At 39.2% G+C, this 19,657-nt stretch overlaps 1 protein-coding gene across 1 annotated transcript; it reads right to left on the bottom strand.

The window, feature by feature from the left end:
* Positions 1-9,847: 9,847 nt before the first annotated feature.
* Positions 9,848-17,532, bottom strand: slc6a22.2 (solute carrier family 6 member 22, tandem duplicate 2; the record flags this gene model as incomplete). The annotated part of the gene is made up of 14 exons (XM_083771040.1): positions 9,848-9,991; positions 10,481-10,651; positions 10,950-11,050; positions 11,212-11,314; positions 11,749-11,886; positions 13,344-13,456; positions 13,868-13,992; positions 14,148-14,251; positions 14,826-14,960; positions 15,247-15,379; positions 15,486-15,585; positions 16,118-16,258; positions 16,406-16,540; positions 17,337-17,532. The coding sequence occupies 14 exons, from the start codon at positions 17,530-17,532 to the stop codon at positions 9,848-9,850; spliced, it is 1,839 nt and encodes a 612-aa protein (XP_083627166.1).
* Between the last annotated feature and the right edge of the window lie 2,125 nt (positions 17,533-19,657).

The following is a 19,657-nucleotide window of genomic DNA, read 5'->3' as shown; positions in this document are numbered from 1 at the left end:
TTAAAGTGTCAAAAAGTGGCAAAATATCTCGACAGGTAATATAGAATGAAAGACTAGTATGCATTACCTCCCATTGTAGCCATGAAGCCCTCAGCTGCACAACCATTTGGTCCAAAAACGAAGTAGCCACTCATAGCAGTGATAAAGGTGATAAAGGTGAATTAAGCAATATTACACTCGAGGGGGTGTAGCAGAAGCAACGCAGAAGTGCATTAATGACGTTAAACCACCCCCTTGAGTGTAATATTGCAATTACACTCCCCCCAGTCAAAAAACACTCATGCTTTCTAAGGTGTGATTTGGGGCGCTAAGGATGAATACAAAATCAATATCAACATCCTAATACTGTCCAATATTATTTAGATAGGGATGGGCTGAAATTTTGACAGGCAGTTACTGCCGTCAAAATATGACTCCCTAGTCAAAAAATATGTGACACTTGCTATGCATCCCAAATAAGCTATAATTATAACAAAATACATACATACATGGATGCACCTGGGACGTATCCTCAGTGATGTATCCCAAGGTCATCTGGGTTTCGGGTCTCCCAACATCATACCCCTCACTCAGGTGACCCAGCCGGGGTGATCAAGTCCCGACTTACGTCCCAGTAGCTACCCTCGATCAGTCCCATTAGGGAAAAACCAGGGCCACACAATCCGTTCCTCCTGAACTACTCTGCCGGGACTGGGAGGTACCATTCTGGCGTGTGGAAGGACTAGGCTCTGTGGGTTGACTCCTGTCCGGGCCCCTCCTACGTCTCACCAGGTCCACTCCTGCTCTCACCAGGTCAGGCCCTGTGCGTTGCACCAGACTCCCAGCACCAGGCACTTTATTCAGGAATGGTGGATTCTCAAGCCGCAACGGTTCCGCAGGCTCCACCTTGCCCTTGGTGGTGCCGCAGGCTCCACTTGAGGCTTGAATGGCCCTCCTAAAGGCTTCACCGTGGGTTTGTTGGGCTTCTTCCTCACGGAAGACACAGGCTGGGGCGCCAACCCATACTGCTCCTGGGTGCCGTGCTGGAGGATAATATAAAAAAAATGTTTTTCAAAAGTCGGCCTCCTGGTGGCGCTATAAGAGGCCGTTATAGAAGATTTAGGGCAGAGGTTCATCGTTGGCATCCAGGGAGTGTGTGTGCAAAATTTGGCATCGACCGGGTTAACGGAGCCGGAGATTCGTTGGTAACAGACGGACAGACAGACACACACGGACGGACACACGGACGGAGTGCAAAACATACTCTCAGACAATGAGGTCTTGCCCTTCATTGTACTTCAGAGTTTAAATAAAGGTGATGATGATGATGATGAATCGGATGGCTTCCTGCTTGCCCCTTAGCATCAAGGGTTAGACTGCGAAATACTAGCGTCTTGTCCAGGGGATTGTACTTGTACTTGTACATGCCTCACGCTACGGAAACAATTTACAATTCCAATTTAGGCATTTAGCAGACGCTCTTGATCCAGAGCGACTTACATTTAAGCAAAAACACCACATCACATCACAAACACACACAAACTAAGAACGTAATAGTGGAGTATCTATTTGGAGTCAACTATACATACTATACTATACTATATTATATATTATACAATATACATGTGTACTATAACGTGCTATGACTACATAAAATGCAATTCTAGTGCTGTCTACGCAACGAGCTATAAGTCTGTCTAAAATACTATATAGGTCGACATAAATGCTATCTAAGGGGCTAGGGCAAGTGCCGGTAGGCTAGTAAGGAGGGAGTTACAATTGTCAACTTTTGACAACTAGCTGGGCTGACTCCTGGGTGAGGAACGGTCTAATTTGTCGTATGTTATAGAGTGTAAACCTACAGGATCGAGTGACAAACAAGAGATATAGTTCCTGCCCTATGTCCCCTATGTTCTCGGCAAGGCTTACTTGGAACCATAATGTGCAAGGGTGTATAGACTCTGGGATGTGCAATTGTGCATGTCATTTTTCATATCAAACATGGCCTCAAGGCCTCGAACTCTGGTACAGCATTTTCCACCAGGCAAATAGGCTTCTGAACTTTAGATACTAAAGGCCTGTCTGTCTGCCTACTACTAACACACACACACACACACACACACACGCACACACACACGCACACACACACACACACACACACACACACACACACACACACACACACACACACACACACACACACACACACACACACACACACACTGTGACGGTTCCCTATGTGGTGTATATTTGCTATATGTAGTAGGCCTACACACCTTAGATGGGTTATGTAGTTATGTGTATTTGTTTTGCTCTCCTTTTGCCCAATAGGATTGAGGAGCAGAGCCTAATCATGATGATCAGCCTAAGTGGCTCGCACCTGGGCCCGGGTGTCGACGCCCTATAAATGCCTGCTTCCCCAGTCCTTCCCCAGTTCTGTTCTTTTCATTTGCCTCCTGCATCTTCTCCTGCTATGCACCCTTTTCAACATTAAGGTTAATACATGCAACACGCACCCACATACACTTCACTCATGCATACACGCACTACACCACTGACTACTGGTTTCCACACTTCATCTGTTTATTCATGATTTATTCTTTGATTCCTTATTTTTGTTTATTGAACACCCCGAATGCGGAACTTTTTTTTTTACGTGGTTCAACTTCAATGGTCCGATGCGGGACACGTCGATTTACGTTTAGTGCATTTCTTTATTGATTACCGGTACTTTCAATCACCTTTCTACCCACCCGGACAATAGATCAAGCAGCCCCGATCCATGCCACAACACTCCGGTGACTTGATCAAAAAAAAAGTTGCCTCTTCCCCTCCCCTCCTGAACACAGGACGAGAGGGGCGCTTTGTGTTTAGAATAGTAACCGTAATGGCGGCGCCCATGCTCTGTACGAGCGTACATACAACTCCAGTCAACAGAATCACACTGCATGACACCCGATCGGCTTGCCTCCACCTCCCCTCCTGTTTCTCCCTCCTCCCCTCCTCTCCTGTTTGTTTCAGAGGACAGGAGAGGAGGGTCCCATGACGGAGCTTGTGCAAAGATTCCACCTACTGTTTTACACCTGTAAATGTCAGCGCTCAAATGTGCATGTGAGCTCTGTAATATGCTGTACTGCATAGATTCCGTTCCCATGTTGTTAGATGAGTTAAAGGTAAGGTACACGATTTTTGGTTTAAAGTTTTGAAACTATAGCAACATAAAGATAATTCGTAATATTACACAATGGACATTTTTATACCACTAAACTGCACATGAAGTACTAGCTGTTTTAAATTTTACTAGCTGCACACAAATATTCGGTTAGAATGGCATGGCCTCTACTGTTTTATGTTCTTTATTTTCATGCAACAAAAGTACCCACACAGGGCCACAGGATAGATCATTAATCATGACATGAAATGGAAATGGCCTGGATGTACAAACTCACCAATGACAGTTCTTCATACAGTACTGTAAGTATGTCAATACCTCCAAGAGGGATTTCCACAACAAGTAGCTTGTGCTTATCCGCTTTGCGTCTAAAATGGTCAGTAACAAGCCGTTGAACCGGAGGCGTTTGTCCCTTTCTAATCTTCAATCCTCACAAATTGGATTCACACCTTCTACGCAAACCAGAGGCATTGAGTATGTGAACTAAGAGTCAAGACTGTTGGAGGTGACACCTGTTTCTCTCAAATACAGTGATGGAAGAAGTACTCACATTTTGTTATTCATTTAAAGTAACAATACCACAATATAGAAATACTCTTACTTGAGTAAAAGTACGAAAGTAATGTCCCATCGCATAAGTTTAAAAAATATTTTGTTAATAGCCGAATAGAATAAATGGTTCATATACTGAAATGTTTTGTGATAAAATTCCGCAATGTAGAAATACTCTATTGCAACTTACAAGTAAATTCAATTCAATATTTACTTGAGTAAAAGTACAAAAGTAATGTGCCATTGCACAAGTTTACGAAATGTATAATTTGTAAATAGCTAAATAAAATAACTGGTTAATATATTATGTTTTGTGATAATAATCTAAATGTACTTAGTAGCTAACTAAAGTATTGAAAAACCAAGTAAAGTAGCCTAAAAACACTGCACTGAACAGTACTTCATTTGATTTAATTTGTTTTACTTTCCACTACACCTCAAAGGCAAATATTGCACTTTTGGCTGTATCTGAAAAAAGGCCACCTTTAAGTAAGTCAGTATTATTGTCATAAAATGTCATGAAATATCTAATGTTAAGGCAATGTGAATGTACATGTGAATGTTTTCTGTGTATGAGCCTCAATTGTAAATTAATCATTATTGTTTTACATAGATTATTTTGTAGTGATTGTTCTTGCAAATAATTATAGAAATAGACAGTCTGTACAGATGTATTATTGTATTACATTAATATGTTTATGTTAAATTCACAATATTTAAATATATCACATATAACTGTTATGATATGTTACCTTAGGTTATGATCAACAATGATACAACATACAGTCAGTATTCAAGAACCTTTATGATTATTTAATTTTTAAAGTTACATTGAGCAGATAGTTTAACAATAACAGTCAAGGATTGCCCATTCTATGATTAAACATTTACCTTGAACCATAGCTTTATTTATTGTGCCTATACTGTGTTAAGCTGCATTTGTAATCTGTTCTTTACAACAAGCCAATAAACACAACTTTAGATAAAGTAGAGATTCTATGGATCAGGACCCCGAGTGGGGTCACAGCAAGGTGAGCATGGGGTCGCACATTGACAACTGAATAAATTACTGAACTACTGACTTACTGAACTACATAAGTTACTGAAATACATACATGTAATACATACAGGAATCACTGTGCTGTAAATGCATTTTAACTATAGAACAAAAGGAAGCCACTAATGGATGCTTTCTCCACATTTTAAATTGCACCACAGTATGAAGGCTAGTGTGTTGTCACCAAAAAGAATCCCCCGTAAAATGGGGTCTTGGAATAAAATAAAAAGTGTGGGAACCCTCCATATTATGGATCCAGATAAGGTACTGGTCTACAGTAGCTGAGCTCCAAATGGGATTGATATTGCAAATTTGAGGCATGCATATGCCTGGGGCAGACAAGAGGCCTAAAAAGCCTATAGATCAATAGGATGTCTGACACGTGCCTGAAGTCACACGTCACCCACTAGTTAATAGGGATTAGTGCCTTGACTTACAGCACACGAGGGCTTAACACTGTCCTGTGTAGAGTATGGTGAAACTGTGACAGCACAGGAACTGAAGTCTAATCTGTTATTAGTAGGTCAGTGAGACACATTAAGTGATTGAACACATTACAGTAATATCCAACAACATATACTGGCCATCACATTCCATCACATTTGACCTTTCTCGCCATTTAAGTCCTGACTTTTTATTATTACAATTCATTAGCGCGTTATTAGTATTCTCCTTTTATTTTTACTCTTTTCACTTTACCGTGAACAGTGAAGTGATTACATTGTGCAGGCAACATGGGCAAATTATATACATTGTGACCTTACACAGTAGATATGCTATTTTCCCCTATAAGACCTAGTGTAATAAGTGCCAATGCTAGCAATTTCACAGATTAATTAACCTGTAAGTGACTGCACTGTACGCTTATATGCTTGATTTACAAATGCAGCAGGACAAAAAGAAGAATGAAAAAGACAATAGGCTACTACTACAAGGTTGTTGAAGAAGCAACAGTCACAACTTTCACCTTTTACATGAAGAAGCTGGCCCAATTTGACTCTGCTCTGCTTTCTCTGATCCCATTGGGTGTAATCTCTGTCTGCACCAAGAGCATGGTAGACACTCTCGTGCACCAGACGATTAAGCACCCCCCCCTCTCTCTCTCTCTCTCTCTCTCTCTCTCTCTCTCTCTCTCTCTCTCTCTCTCTCTCTCTCTCTCTATTATTCTCTCGAGAATATACATTTACATTGCCAAAGCAAAAGTGGAACAAGACAATGAAAATAAAATAATGTATTTAGAAATAAAGATTATCACAAACACGTCAACAATTTCAATATATTATCTCCATCTCAATCTGGTTTCCGTTCACATTTTTCTACAACCACTGCTCTTGTCAAATTTACCAATGATAAAGGCAAAGGGTTCATAATTAGGCAAAGGTCACTTGGGTGCCATGACATGTTTGATGCATTGTTCTATGTACTGTATTCATGTGTTGTGCCCGAGGACCCCCTCTAAAACGAGATGATGCATCTCAAGGGGCTATCCTCTAAATCAGGGGTGTCAAACTGGTGATCCGCGGGCCACATGCGGCTCGCGACGTCGTCTTCTGCGGCCCGCCTGCCTCAAGCCCAAAAAAACAAAATTAGGCTAATAAGTAAGGCTGCCTGATATATCGAACATGTACCTTCATCAGAGTGGAGAATATAAGTATAAATCAAATTGAGCAAAGCCACTCTTCTCTGCCCTTCTCTCTAACAGACACAGTTAACGATTGCTTGTTAAGTGCCTGCCAGACAGACAATCAGATGAAATGAAGGCAGGTGTAGAGTAGAGTGTAGACTAGTGAACTGAACATGTTCTCTTTATATCAAGTACTTCATACCAGCCCCTTATGAAACTACTTCTCCCCAAATCCAAATGGATTTCATTTTCCATCCTGAATGGCAGTAACTAGCATACAATGAGAACTGAGAAGATCTCCACAAAGGTTTACTCATCAAAACTGATTATAAAACTGTAACCATCAAAGCATGCACTCAACATATAATGGTTATGTGACCATGGCATGTGCATAATATAAAATCTTATACGTTTTATCTGATATTGATTAATATGGGGGGTGGGTTCAATTCATCGATTATTAATCGGCAGAGCTGTCGACTATTCGATTTGGCTGATGGTCACTTTGTGGCATCCCTACAAGTTACAACAAGTGAGTAAGTGACTATCTCTCTTCTATACTGGTGTGTGGCGTCTCTTGCGTGATATGATGAAGTGGAACGGTGCCAGTAGCCCGTGCACATTATAGGGACAATGAATGTGGCCAGACCCTAGCCTGGTTAATAAACCAGACAAATATCGCACGGACTGCGGGATATTAGTCTGGGGAGGATCAGCTTGGATTTAATTTCCAGGGGAGCGGGTTGAAACATTTTCTCTTTGACGCAATTGGTCAGAGCTACTGTCAGTCAAAGGTCTCAAGCATTGAAAGTCTCTGTACCAAAGCCCGCCCATATTGCATACCATGTCCCGATTGGCCGCCCCATTTCTCTGGTGTAGGAAATGGGCGTACAATTGAGCCTCTCCAGACCGTAATCCGCCGGCAGGCAATTTTTTTTTGCCAACGGCTGATTTGGTCTGGTTTATTAACCAGGCTAGCCAGACCCATCTTCTCTTTCTGTCATAGTGACATTGTCCTGCATCAGATCATGTCCAAATCAGGTTCTCCAATCTCCAGTAGCTATGTGTGTGGCTGGCTGGGTCTGAGCACTATGTGTGTGTGTGTGTGTGTGTGTGTGTGTGTGTGTGTGTGTGTGTGTGTGTGTGTGTGTGTGTGTGTGTGTGTGTGTGTGTGTGAGAGATAGATAGATATTATAGCAGTGACTGACTGAGACATCGAGCGTGCATCCGCAACTGGTTGTGGCCCCCATCAAGTGACCTTTTGACCAATGCGGCCCTCGCCCCAAGTTGAGTTCGACACCCCTGCTCTAAATGAAATACATTTTCAATATATCCACACTTTTCCTGGGCTGTGTGTGCTCCAGTTCCTGTTGATTTCATTGGATATCATTGGTCATCTGACCAGTTTCATTGGCTTTCATTGGATCAAATCTACAGGAACTGGAGCACACACAGCCCAGGAAAAGTGTGGATAGATTGAATATAAATAGGAATCTGTCTGGTCCTCAAACAAAGTAAAGCTTCATTTCCATCCACCAGCTGTCTAGAAACCTGGAAGAGACGCCGGCAGACAGCTTCCTTGGGCCGCATGGACTGGCAAGCTGGCAAGTTAAGTTGGCTAGTGTGCCCATGTCTGTAAGGCTACGTTAGGACTGTTTGCACTGCCCTCTTGTGTCCAGCCTTATTCCTACACTTGCAGTGCTTTATTTCAATGACGATAAAAAACGTTTTCATTTACAGCTTCGAAGCAGTGTTACTGTGTTGTCCATTTTTTATTCTGAGAAACAAGCAAGCACTTACTTACGGACTATAATGAACAAGTAGGCCTTAATATACTAATTATTAGCCTACCTATAAATAAAGGGAAGACACCATTGCACATAAAAACCACACAAAGGGGGTTTAATGAAGTAGGCCTAACTGTCACCTCATAGACACATGAAAAACTGGACAAATACAAAAATTGTGGCACTCCATATTTAACCATCTTGCTCTCTTGTATACATGTGGGACATCTGAAAGAGCAGAGCCATTAACGCCAAGTTTAACTTCCATTTGTTGCAATACATTTGAAATGGTTAAAACTACTTTGACGTGTGAATATTTTTACTTAAAATCAATGTTACATTGATTGCGGATAGTTAAAATGAAAATAAATAAATTATCACAAAATTATAAAACTTAACTTAAAATAAACATTCAATCCAACCATTCAACCCGTTATTTAAATAACAAAAATAGATCCCATAGGAGTGAGGTCACTGAGGAGGTTAACTTTCATAAATTTGTAAACATATCATGTAAAGCTTAAAATTGATTGTGATTTATATATATTAAAAGCACACTTCTAAAACAACACCATAATATCATCAACATCAGATGACTATATAACAGTATTACAGTAATGCCACTTATTTCAGTTACATTGATTTCCCATACATGAACATGTATGGGAATGATGAAAGTGCCTTAAATCCTGCTTTTCACTATACTGTTACATTGACATACACACACTTTACCCCATGCAGGTACAGTATAACTATGCATATCAGTATTATTAGTTCTGTTTCAACAGAAAATGTTGCATGTTCTTGCACATAGAAACCAAGCTATGCGTATTAACCAGACTAATATTTCCATTTGCTTTCATGCTGATCTTTTACAGTTTTCATATTACATATAGTATGAAGCAATATCGCAAAAATGATGCAATATGACTTTTCTATAAGCAATAGTCACATTTGTTAAGACGTTGCATTATTGGTAGAATACAGTAAAACTCCCCATTGCTGTGAGAACTGTAGACTGACTCATCTCCCAATATTGTCCACTGTAATCTGAAGACTCATCTCTTCAGACTCCACCTGACCTGGCACTTCACGCTTCCTGCGCCCCTTTTTTGCCACCTTCTCTCGCCATTCATGCTAGCGGCTGACCAAGATATGGCCACTATGCAGACATAACTTATTTGGTTGTTCTCACGTTTCGCTTCTAGGGGTTGTTCTTCACAAATCATAAATGTGAATGTCATTTTTGCATGTTCTTTAGACAGATGCCAGGTTCCAATTGTTTACCCTGGTATCCATCCTAAAGTTTCAATGTACATATTGTTATTTAGACACCATATTGTTTAGACAGATGCTTAGGTTTCTTGAGGCACTACACTGCTCCCTCTGCATCCTTGTACAGTATGTGACTATTTGCCTTGCTTATTGGAATTCGCTCATGGATAATAGTGTCTGTTAAATCCTAAATTGTGAATTATCCTTTTTCTTTATCATTTCTTATACTGTATATATTTTCCATTTGGCAAGCGCACACATTTTCTCCATTAAATACAATAGGCTATGTAACTTGTTCTATGTTCACAATTCACATACAGGCATTCTCCTGCATGTGTGACTAATTCAGTACCATGACAGAATGACTTGCTTTTCCAATAGCATCTCAGTTTATCAATTTTTCATTGTGATCCGTTTCCTATTGGAGTTTCCGCCATGCGCAGCGTACACATCTCTGTGAAAGTGTGGAATGCCTCAGGATTGAGTTCCTTGTTTCTCGATGGATCAGGTAGGTCCTTTGCTGGAGTGCACAGTGCTTCTACTCTCTGTCAAATGAGAGTAAGATGTTTTCCCATTATCATCTGCATTCATTATTATACCATAATTAAACTTTCATTTTCTTTCTTTAAAAATATTTTGGAAATAGTGAAAGTAACACATCTACATGCTTGTAGATCGGCTATTTTCACAATTTGTCATAAGAAAAAGTATATTGTAACAAATCATCAAGGACGATTTGCAATGCAGTTATTTTCATTGTTGTATTAGCATGTAATCTCTCACGACAGATTTAGCTCTGAGCAAATTCAAACTATTTTTGGGGTTCCCAGATTGCAGTATGTGTAACATCCTCCTACTGTAAAGGGAACCTCCAATGCCGTTGGATCATGGCACCGAATGAACATGAAATAAAACCCAGCATATTTTATTCACTTAATAATAATAATAATAATTATTATTATTATTATGTGACATTTATATAGCACTTTTCGAAATACTCAAAGTCGCTTTACTAAACAGATGAAATGTTTTACCTGTCGCAGGGTCCCTGGGGTGACACTCATAGTGTACAGCATCCAAACAGGAACCATAAGTGTTGAAGAGAGAGTGAAGAATCCACCGATGGCATAGCCCCACCAGGGGTATTCATAAACGTTGTTGAATTTGAGAGGGGTGTATTTGACCACAGAAAACACAAATGTGCACTGGAGAAATAACAAAAAATAAGACAGGGATTCAGACATAGGGTAAGAGCAAGAGGCAAAGATGAAATCACATGCTGGTGGTGACAGTGGTGGAAAGTAACTAAGTGCATGTTCTCAAGTACTGTACTTAACAACAATTTGTAGGTGTTTTTCTGCCGCACCACGTTGTGAGCTTGTAGATTCAGCACTGAGAATTACATTACATCTTTTATATAATATTAAGAGTAATTAATTAATCTGATACATTGTGAAGTTTTGTTGAGTAACCAAGCTTAAACATAAAATGCAAATTGCTTACTATGCAGATAGCTGGTGTGAAGTACTTCCAACAGTATTTCATGTAAGGCCATGGTCGATAGCCAATCATGTCCTTTATATTATCATAGTGACGATCCCCACCTTGAGGAAAGAATGAAAGTATGCTGTCAGTCTCATGCACTCGTTATATTACAATTCTCATTAGCACCATAGTGTATGTTGGCATTATGTTGGCATTATTTCATATCATAATATGATATGAAATATACCGGTATGTTATATTATAACATCTTGCTTCTCACCATAGACCCATCCCACACATGCAGACTGTAAAATGGCAAAAACCAATAGTGTCATTCCACTGCAGGCATAATAGTCGAACAGCTGAAACACATAAAGTCCACCCTGTAGAGAGAGAAAATGCAGAGTACTTTTCAGTAACATTTCTTCTACAAATCTAACATTATAATGCTCTTATTGTGATCATCATTATACTGAATGTTATTGGTCTCCAGGTTTTCTTCGGAATATGAATAACACTGATTTATTATACTATGGCATATTAGGAGTCCATCGTTACAATTACAATGTAATTTCAGTCAGACAACTCTTAGAGTGAATTTAAAATATATATGTATTGAGCATAATTGAGCATAGATGTCTGAAGCATAGATTGGCGTCAGGGCTCTGTCCCTATTCATTCCCTGTAACATTAACATTTTAATTAAATTATAAGCCAAGTAGAATTACAGGGAATGAATAACACCCACATACAGGGGGATTTAGACAGAGCATGTACACAGGCTCTGTTGATAAACATCAAATTATTTAGTTCTCACCTCAGTCACCATCAGAAGGCCAATAAGGAAACTTGCTACACTAATAGCAAGTAGAAGAAGTTTACGTCGGTAGCCGGGTTTAAAGAAGGATGGATACATGTCGGTGATCGCTGTGACCAAAGCCTCATGATACACAAACTGTAATAATGAGAGAGGTTGTTTTGCTTACAAATCAATTTCATAACAGATGCATGCATATCCAATCACATTACTGGAGAGCAGCTGGTGAACCAATCAGCATAGGCTGTGATTCGGTCAAAGGTAATCAGAGCCATGCCGATATTTAGTACAACAGCACAACCTCAAGTGTGAAAAAGTATTTAGCATTAACGTATACGTTCATGATTTTGTTGATTCTTTTCTTTTTTTAATTGACTCTATACCAAGAAATGCTGTATAGTTACTTGCAGTATAAACGTTCAGCACCCAGATGGTTAAATTACAGGTACGTTGCTCTAGTCCAGTGGTTCCCAAACTGTGGTGCGTGCACCCCTTGTGGTACGCAACATGAAAAGGCTAATGGTGGTGCTATGGTTTTATTTTAAATATATTAACATATTATGCCAATATATGGCAAGTATGCAGAATATAGCCTATGGCTATGGTGCATATATAAGCCATATTCAGGTTCATATATGTGCATATAAGTGGATAAATAGGAAATGTATGTCCCTTGTGACGGCCCCTGTGCCTTTAAGGAATGTGTATGCTGTTCTGTGTCAGGCATGCTTATATGTATATAAGCTTATGCAATTTATATTTCCATGTGGGGGGGTGCGTCAGCTAGCTCAGGGGGTAACAAGGGGTGCATGGCCAAAAAGGTTTGGGAACCGCTGCTCTAGTCTATAGAAGACTGATAGATTACAGTCAATCCTGTGCTGCTTTACTGCATAGTCAGCACTCATGGAATGACTTTTGTCCAATCGAAATATGCGACCGGAAACAACTAGACATTTCAATTTCAATTCAAAAGTTTTACCTCACTACAGTGTGGTCTAATGTTGTCCTGTCTTCTAGGAATCCTGATCATCAACAAATTCATCTAAATTTTGTTCATAGGACATACTTAACCCCCCGTAGATTGTGTGCTATGCGGATTTTAAATAATCACAACTGCACTTTCTGCACGTCAAACACCATAGGTACATTCTTTCATATGGTGTGGGAGTGTCCGAGTGTCCTCACATTTTGGAATTTGGTTGCTACTAACCTTTCGACTATTCTACAAGTTAACATCACACCCTCCCCATCTCTATTCTTATTAAATGATGTATCCCAGTTGCCATTAAATAACACTCGTATTCGTGTCTTCTTTGCTGGCGTAACGGCCGCAAAGAAGATGGTTGCTTCGCACTGGAAACCGCCTCATACATTGTCATTTCGCCAATGGGCTTTGACCTTTCTAGACATCATTTATCTAGAAATGTCTACAGCAAGATTGCATTGGGATTGTTTGTTTTTGTGTTCCTTGCTTTTGCTGTTATGTGTTGTTTTATATGTGTTTTGTCATTCATGTTGTTAACGTGTATTAAGTATTATTGTGATTTTTGTCTTAAAATAAAAAACATTTGATAACAAACAAAAAAAAGTTTTACCTCACTGTCTAGTCCTAGGAGGATGATCATGATGAAAAAGAAGATTGCCCATAGCTGAGGAACTGGCATCAAAGCCACTGCCCGAGGGTAGGCAATGAACGCCAGGCCAGGCCCTGCAAAAGGGTGATTAGATTATGTCATTACACCATGCCAGTGGTATCCCACTTGCTTGTCATATATTTATATAGTGGTTTTCAACCAGTGGTCCGGGGACCACCAGTGGCCCTTGAGGGGGTTCCAGGTGGTTACCATCTAAATGATGGAGAGTTGGTAACCAAAACGGAGCGTAAAATGAAACCGTACAGGTCCATTTGGTTTCATTTTACGCTCTCAAGAGTTAAATTATTGTTAAACACCTGCATTACTTAATTTAGAAGAAGTCTACACAATTCAAGAATATAAAAGAAGAATGTAGTTATTTTGATCAATGTTTGGTGGTCCGTGGCTCAAATGCTGAATGAATGATGGGCCTTGATATGAAAAAGGTTGAAAACCACTGATAGTGTATTAGTGTCAAATCATACCTGATTCAGCAACCATTGAGATATCCATACCCTGCTCATATGCCATGAAGCCAAGGACAGAGAATATGGCAAACCCAGCGATGAAACTAGTTAAACTGTTTAACAGGCACAAGTAAACACAGTCTCTGCAATTGAGAAGTAAGACAAACAGTAAATCGCCATAAGGTCCACCAAGTGGAAGCTGAAGGTTAGTACATTTCACTTAAGAAAAGGATATATGATAATTATTTAGACAATCGATACCATTTAATTCATGACAATAATGCCAAAAAAGGAATACCTGTAGCAGTTGTTGCTGTATTTGTTGTAGCTACCTAAAGCTGTCAAAACCCCTGTGCAAACTCCAAAAGAGTAGAAAATCTGGCTACCAGCATCCATCCATACCTGGAAATGTTGGAAGAAGTTAGTTTCGTAAAAATGGTATAGGAGATAACTGCACACAATACAAGACAAAATACTCTATTTATATAAATAATGATTAGTAAGGACTACAGACACTCCAACCATGGACTGTTTCAAATTGCGCATGTGCGCGCGCGCGCACACACACACACACACACACACACACACACACACACCGCTCTCAAAGGGCACCTACGGACGGCTGCAATTCGAAACCCCTGTAAAATCTGAATCCCCCCCCCCCTTTTTCCCCCTCACTGTATATGTTTCTTTTCCATTTTTGTTTCCTTTATGATGAATTCCTGTTCTGTTCTTTAACTATATAGAAGTGTCTATTTGTACGTCTCTAAATGTTTTGATGAATTGAACATGGTGGACCCTGTTGTAAACAAGTGTAATGCTGTAATTCTGCAAACTGTTAATAAATATTTCAATCAATCAATCAATCAAACACACAAACACACACACACACACACACACACACACACACACACACACACACACACACACACACACACACACACTCACAATGTAAATCTATGTTTAACTGTACCACCTCTGGATCAGTGAGGCGGGATGGATCAGGGTACAGGTAGTAAATGATCCCTTCTTTGGCTCCTGGCAAAGTGAGCCCACGGATAAGCAACACCACCAACATCACATATGGGAAGGTAGCAGTGAAGTAAACCACCTGAGGGAAACACCATCTCATTTAATGTCTGTGTCACATTTAGACCTTTCATTGTTTTGTCATTTGCTCATTGCTAAAATAATTTTTTCTATATTAAAGAAAGAATTCCATCATTCCGTACACTGTACAAATTACCAATTTGTGTGACAATATACTAAGAGCTTGCATTACATGATATCGGTTGTAATAACAACAACAACAACAACAACAACAACAATAACAATAAGGGTAATAATAATAATAATAATAATAATAATAATAATAATAAACAATGAAAGGGCATTACCTTTCCTGTAGACTTCACTCCTTTCCAGACACAAAAGTAACAGATTATCCAGGCCAGCAGTAGACAAAGCGCTAAATCCCATCGAACATTGCCAATTTCTTCAATCCCACTAGACAGGCCCAATATTCGTCTCCTGCAATAAAAGACTCTTTAGGATGTCAACCCAAACAGTTGAAGTGCACAAGAGTTAACTGCCCTCAAAAAGTACATTTATTAGTAGTACAGTTATTTGAACTTACTCCCAAAATTCTATGACAGAAGATGATCTGGGTGAAGATGCTGTACTTCCATCGAGGTGCTCAGTAGCTGATAGATTCTTGCCAGTCTCGAAACAGCTGTCTTACATGACAAAACAAACGATATACCATTAAACCCACCATGCATGCGAGATTAAGTTATATGACATTTTTCACCTGTACCGTCTTGTTCTTGGATATCAGATTAAGATTAAGAAGATTAAGAAAATGGTCAGTCCAGAATTCTCAGTTAAATGAGTGGTTCACAAACGAGACCCATAAGCTCGAGACCCAAAAGAGAAATTAGACGTTTTCCCATGACCCAAACTGGTGAAAATAGCAGATCTATACTGTATGTGAGCTTGTACATCCACTATTTTCACTGCTTTTCACTTTTGTTTGCATTTGTTTTTATGGATTTTCCTTGATTTGGGGGATTTATTTATGAAATTATTATGAAAAATGTAGATGTTTTGGGGGATTTTTTTGTATCTTTTGAAATAAATAGGCCTAATTAAAAACAATAAAGGGGATATTTACTAGTGACCCATAAAAATGGACCGTGGACCCACAAATGGGTCACTCACGACCCACTGCTTGCGAACCGGTGTTTTAAATCAATTGTGGTTAGTTACCTGTGTTCCAACTGTTCTGGCAGCTTGCCCAAGGCAGCTCGGCACTGAAGGAGAAAAAGAGGTAGAGGAACGCCCAGGCCAGTATGATGATGTAATACACTCCTGTGTATAAAACAACCACTTGGCTTCCATATCCCAATCCTATTGGAAAAGACATATATCATATCAACCAGGGCCATATTCACACGGCATTTAGTTGTTCAATTATGTACTATAAATATTACTCATTGTTTTTCTGGATCATCTGAATTCATATTATTGATAACCCTGAAGAGATTGAAATTTTACCTTCGAAGAGTGGGCATATTTTTCTCCAACATGTTATTCCACCCTGACTGGTGTACTGACCCAGTGATGTTTCCAAGAAGAAGAGAGGAATGCCACAGGTGAACAGGAACAGAACATAAGGTATGAAGAAAACACCTAGGAAACAACATTACAAATATATTGTTGAAATGCTGATGTTCAGTAACTACTTTCAACTTGGAGTCCAGACTCCATAATGTAACTAAATCTGTCACTTTGGTAAACAATTTTCAAAAAAGTAAAACATTACAGTGACAAGTTTTATAATGCTGCTTATCATCTATATCAACCAGTGGGTCATGACTCATGATGACCCAAAATATAGACCTGAACCAAGAGCAAGTTAGATGTTGAGTGTCTGATCTAGTACCACTAGTATCACTTCATTATTCCTGGTCGTCAGAGTTAATACAGTTACAAAGGTAGCATGGGTATGACAAGAGATGTACAGTATGAACACGATAAACAAAATATATATATTTTTAAATGGACACTGGCAATAATCATGCCATACCATCTCTGCTGCCAGGCAGAAAACAGCTCAGGGAATGAAGAAAACCTCATATATTTTTTAAACAAATACTACCTCATCAAAGTTGGTATTGTGACTTTATTGTCAGATTGGTACTTGCATGAGAGGGGGAGAGGGGGTGCAATTAGCTGCTATAGCAGACAGTTTGAGGATCCAATGTTAGTTGGAGTTAGTTGGTTTTGTTAGAAGCACTTTTTAATACTTTTCATTGGTTCAATAGTATTTTAACCAACCAACACACAGACGTAAAGGGTGTTCAATAGCATTGCTTTATGAAAAAAACAAATCTAAAACCTGAAAAATGGACTTAGCTGGTTTCAGACAGCCCCGATATACAGGACCCTATATCTATAATATTCTCACCAACATTTTGTGACATACCTCCTCCATTTTTGTAGCAAAGATATGGAAACCTCCAGACATTTCCCAAACCAACAATGTGTCCAGCTACTGCCAGGTAGAATTCCGTTTTATTGGCCCATTGGTCTCTCTCCTGAGGTTTGGGCTGAGGATGGCCCACACCACTGTCAAGGTTTATCATCTGCATCCTCACCTGTGAGTCATACATCTTCTCCATGTCAGCCTGGAGGGGAGGATTTTGTTTTTGTATAAATTATTTATTTATTGCCATCTTTTTTCATGCCCAAGGTTCTCCACGGGTTAAAACAAAGCAATCAGACAACCACATAACTAAACCAAACAAATGCATGATACAGAGATTTAAAGGGCATATACAAGGGAAACAAATCATATTTCTGTTACTAAATCAAAGATTTGTCTCCCATATCAAGCCACATATCTAAATAGAAAACATGCCACCTGAACTTCTTCAACCCCTTCAGGACATCAATCTGTTCACCCCAAGTGTTCATAGACACGCAAGGTGGGAGACTTTCAACACCATATAGTGCAGCAATCACAATTTGAGAAATCACTTATTTTCTATTTCTAGTGGAGGGGCTGTCCATTCATAACAATTCAACATCACATATTATCACATACTTACATACATTAACCAAATATAAATTAATTTGCATTTACCATTTTATCGAATCCCGCATATATAACTAGACTATTGTGCCTTCATATGATGGTATCAGTATCAGACCTACAATCTTTGTTGGGACACTGCACCGTCTTAATAAAACAGACTAGGAATATAAGCCCCCCGCGTGATCCGACCGTTCCTCACTATCATATCCCTGAATGTAGGGTTGTTATGATTTTATGTAGAGATGTCCCGATACTGTATCGGTATCTGGAAAAGTATCAGATCAGCCCTTATTTGTCGTATCGGGTCATATCGGTATCAGCTAATATGCCAGTCTAACCACAGATCCGACACAGGGGTAAGGGGTTGACACTATGGCAGGCAAATAAAATGTTGGGACATGTGGAGTTTGCTTTGGAGTTGCCCAAACTGCAAGTGCACATTTGAGTGAGGAGTCTGCTATAAACACAACACGAAATATATAGCTATTAGCTAGATAGCTATGAACACAACGTGAGATCACGACACTGGTATGGGTATTCAGTATCGGCTAACACAGAAATTGAGGTATCGGGATCGGATTGGAAGCGAAAAAAGTGTATCGGGACATCCCTAATTTTATGTTTAAGATAATTTATCTGCTTGACCAGTAAATACTCTCATCATGTGCTTACTCATCCAAGTAAGCACATACTGATACACTTCATGTCACACCATGGCCATCAAGTGCTTTATCAAATAGTGCTTTATCATCTCTTATCATTGTGCCTGTGCACAATGATAAGAGATGCATGCATCTGTTGTTTTCCTACTCATTCTGTAATTTTCCATTTCTCATATATTCTGATCATAACATGTGTCCAGTACTGTATATTCTCTACATGTACTGTACCATTACTCACAATCCATAGTTTCATAACAGGGTTCATATTTTCCTGACATATCATCTCGACCGAATGTAGTTAGAGCAGTGTTACAAAGTGGCACTGGTACAGTATATATATAGTAATAAATAAAATTGGGAAGCTCCATGAATGCAATAAAATGTTTATTATAGCTACTAAATTTCCATCGTTTTCAGAAGTCATCTGCCTGTTTGAACTCTATGCACTAATCAATAGCACTAATAAACATTTTGTTAGTTACTTCAATATATGTTTTATTATTATGATGATGGCCAGTTTGGAAGCCCTCACCCCACTGTTTTCCCTAGTAATCAGTAGCCATATATTAAGGCCCTTCTTTTCACCAGCAAACCACCTAAATCTAACCTACATTAAAACAAAATATTTTATATCACTATTGTGTTATATGTGGGCCTTATTTCCTCTATGAAAATAAATATCATGGTGTGTTTTAAAAATGTGTTACTTCTTAGACACATGTTGTTTAGCTAATATCATTGTAACTTTGCATAACATAATTTCCTACTTTTCTCTACATTTATGCACTTGGTTTTTAACATTGCATGTGCACAGGGAACTTGCAAATTCTAGTTTGTAAGTGCTCTTTAACACTTCGTTGTCATGAATATAAATACAAAGAACAACTTATGCAAGCCTATATTTAGGCATGCAAGCAACCTTTTTACTTCATAACTTGATTACAGCTCAAACGGACATACATGTCTTTACTTTACCTCATGTAACTGGAGTGTGTCCTCTTCAGAAATGGTGTACAAGTTACTCCAAGCTAACAAGACTGAGCTGTG

Source organism: Protomyctophum parallelum (assembly GCF_964188405.1).
Source record: "Protomyctophum parallelum genome assembly, chromosome: 8".
In the NCBI taxonomy this organism is placed as follows: Eukaryota; Metazoa; Chordata; class Actinopteri; order Myctophiformes; family Myctophidae; genus Protomyctophum; species Protomyctophum parallelum.
This window is presented reverse-complemented; position numbering and strand designations above follow the sequence as displayed.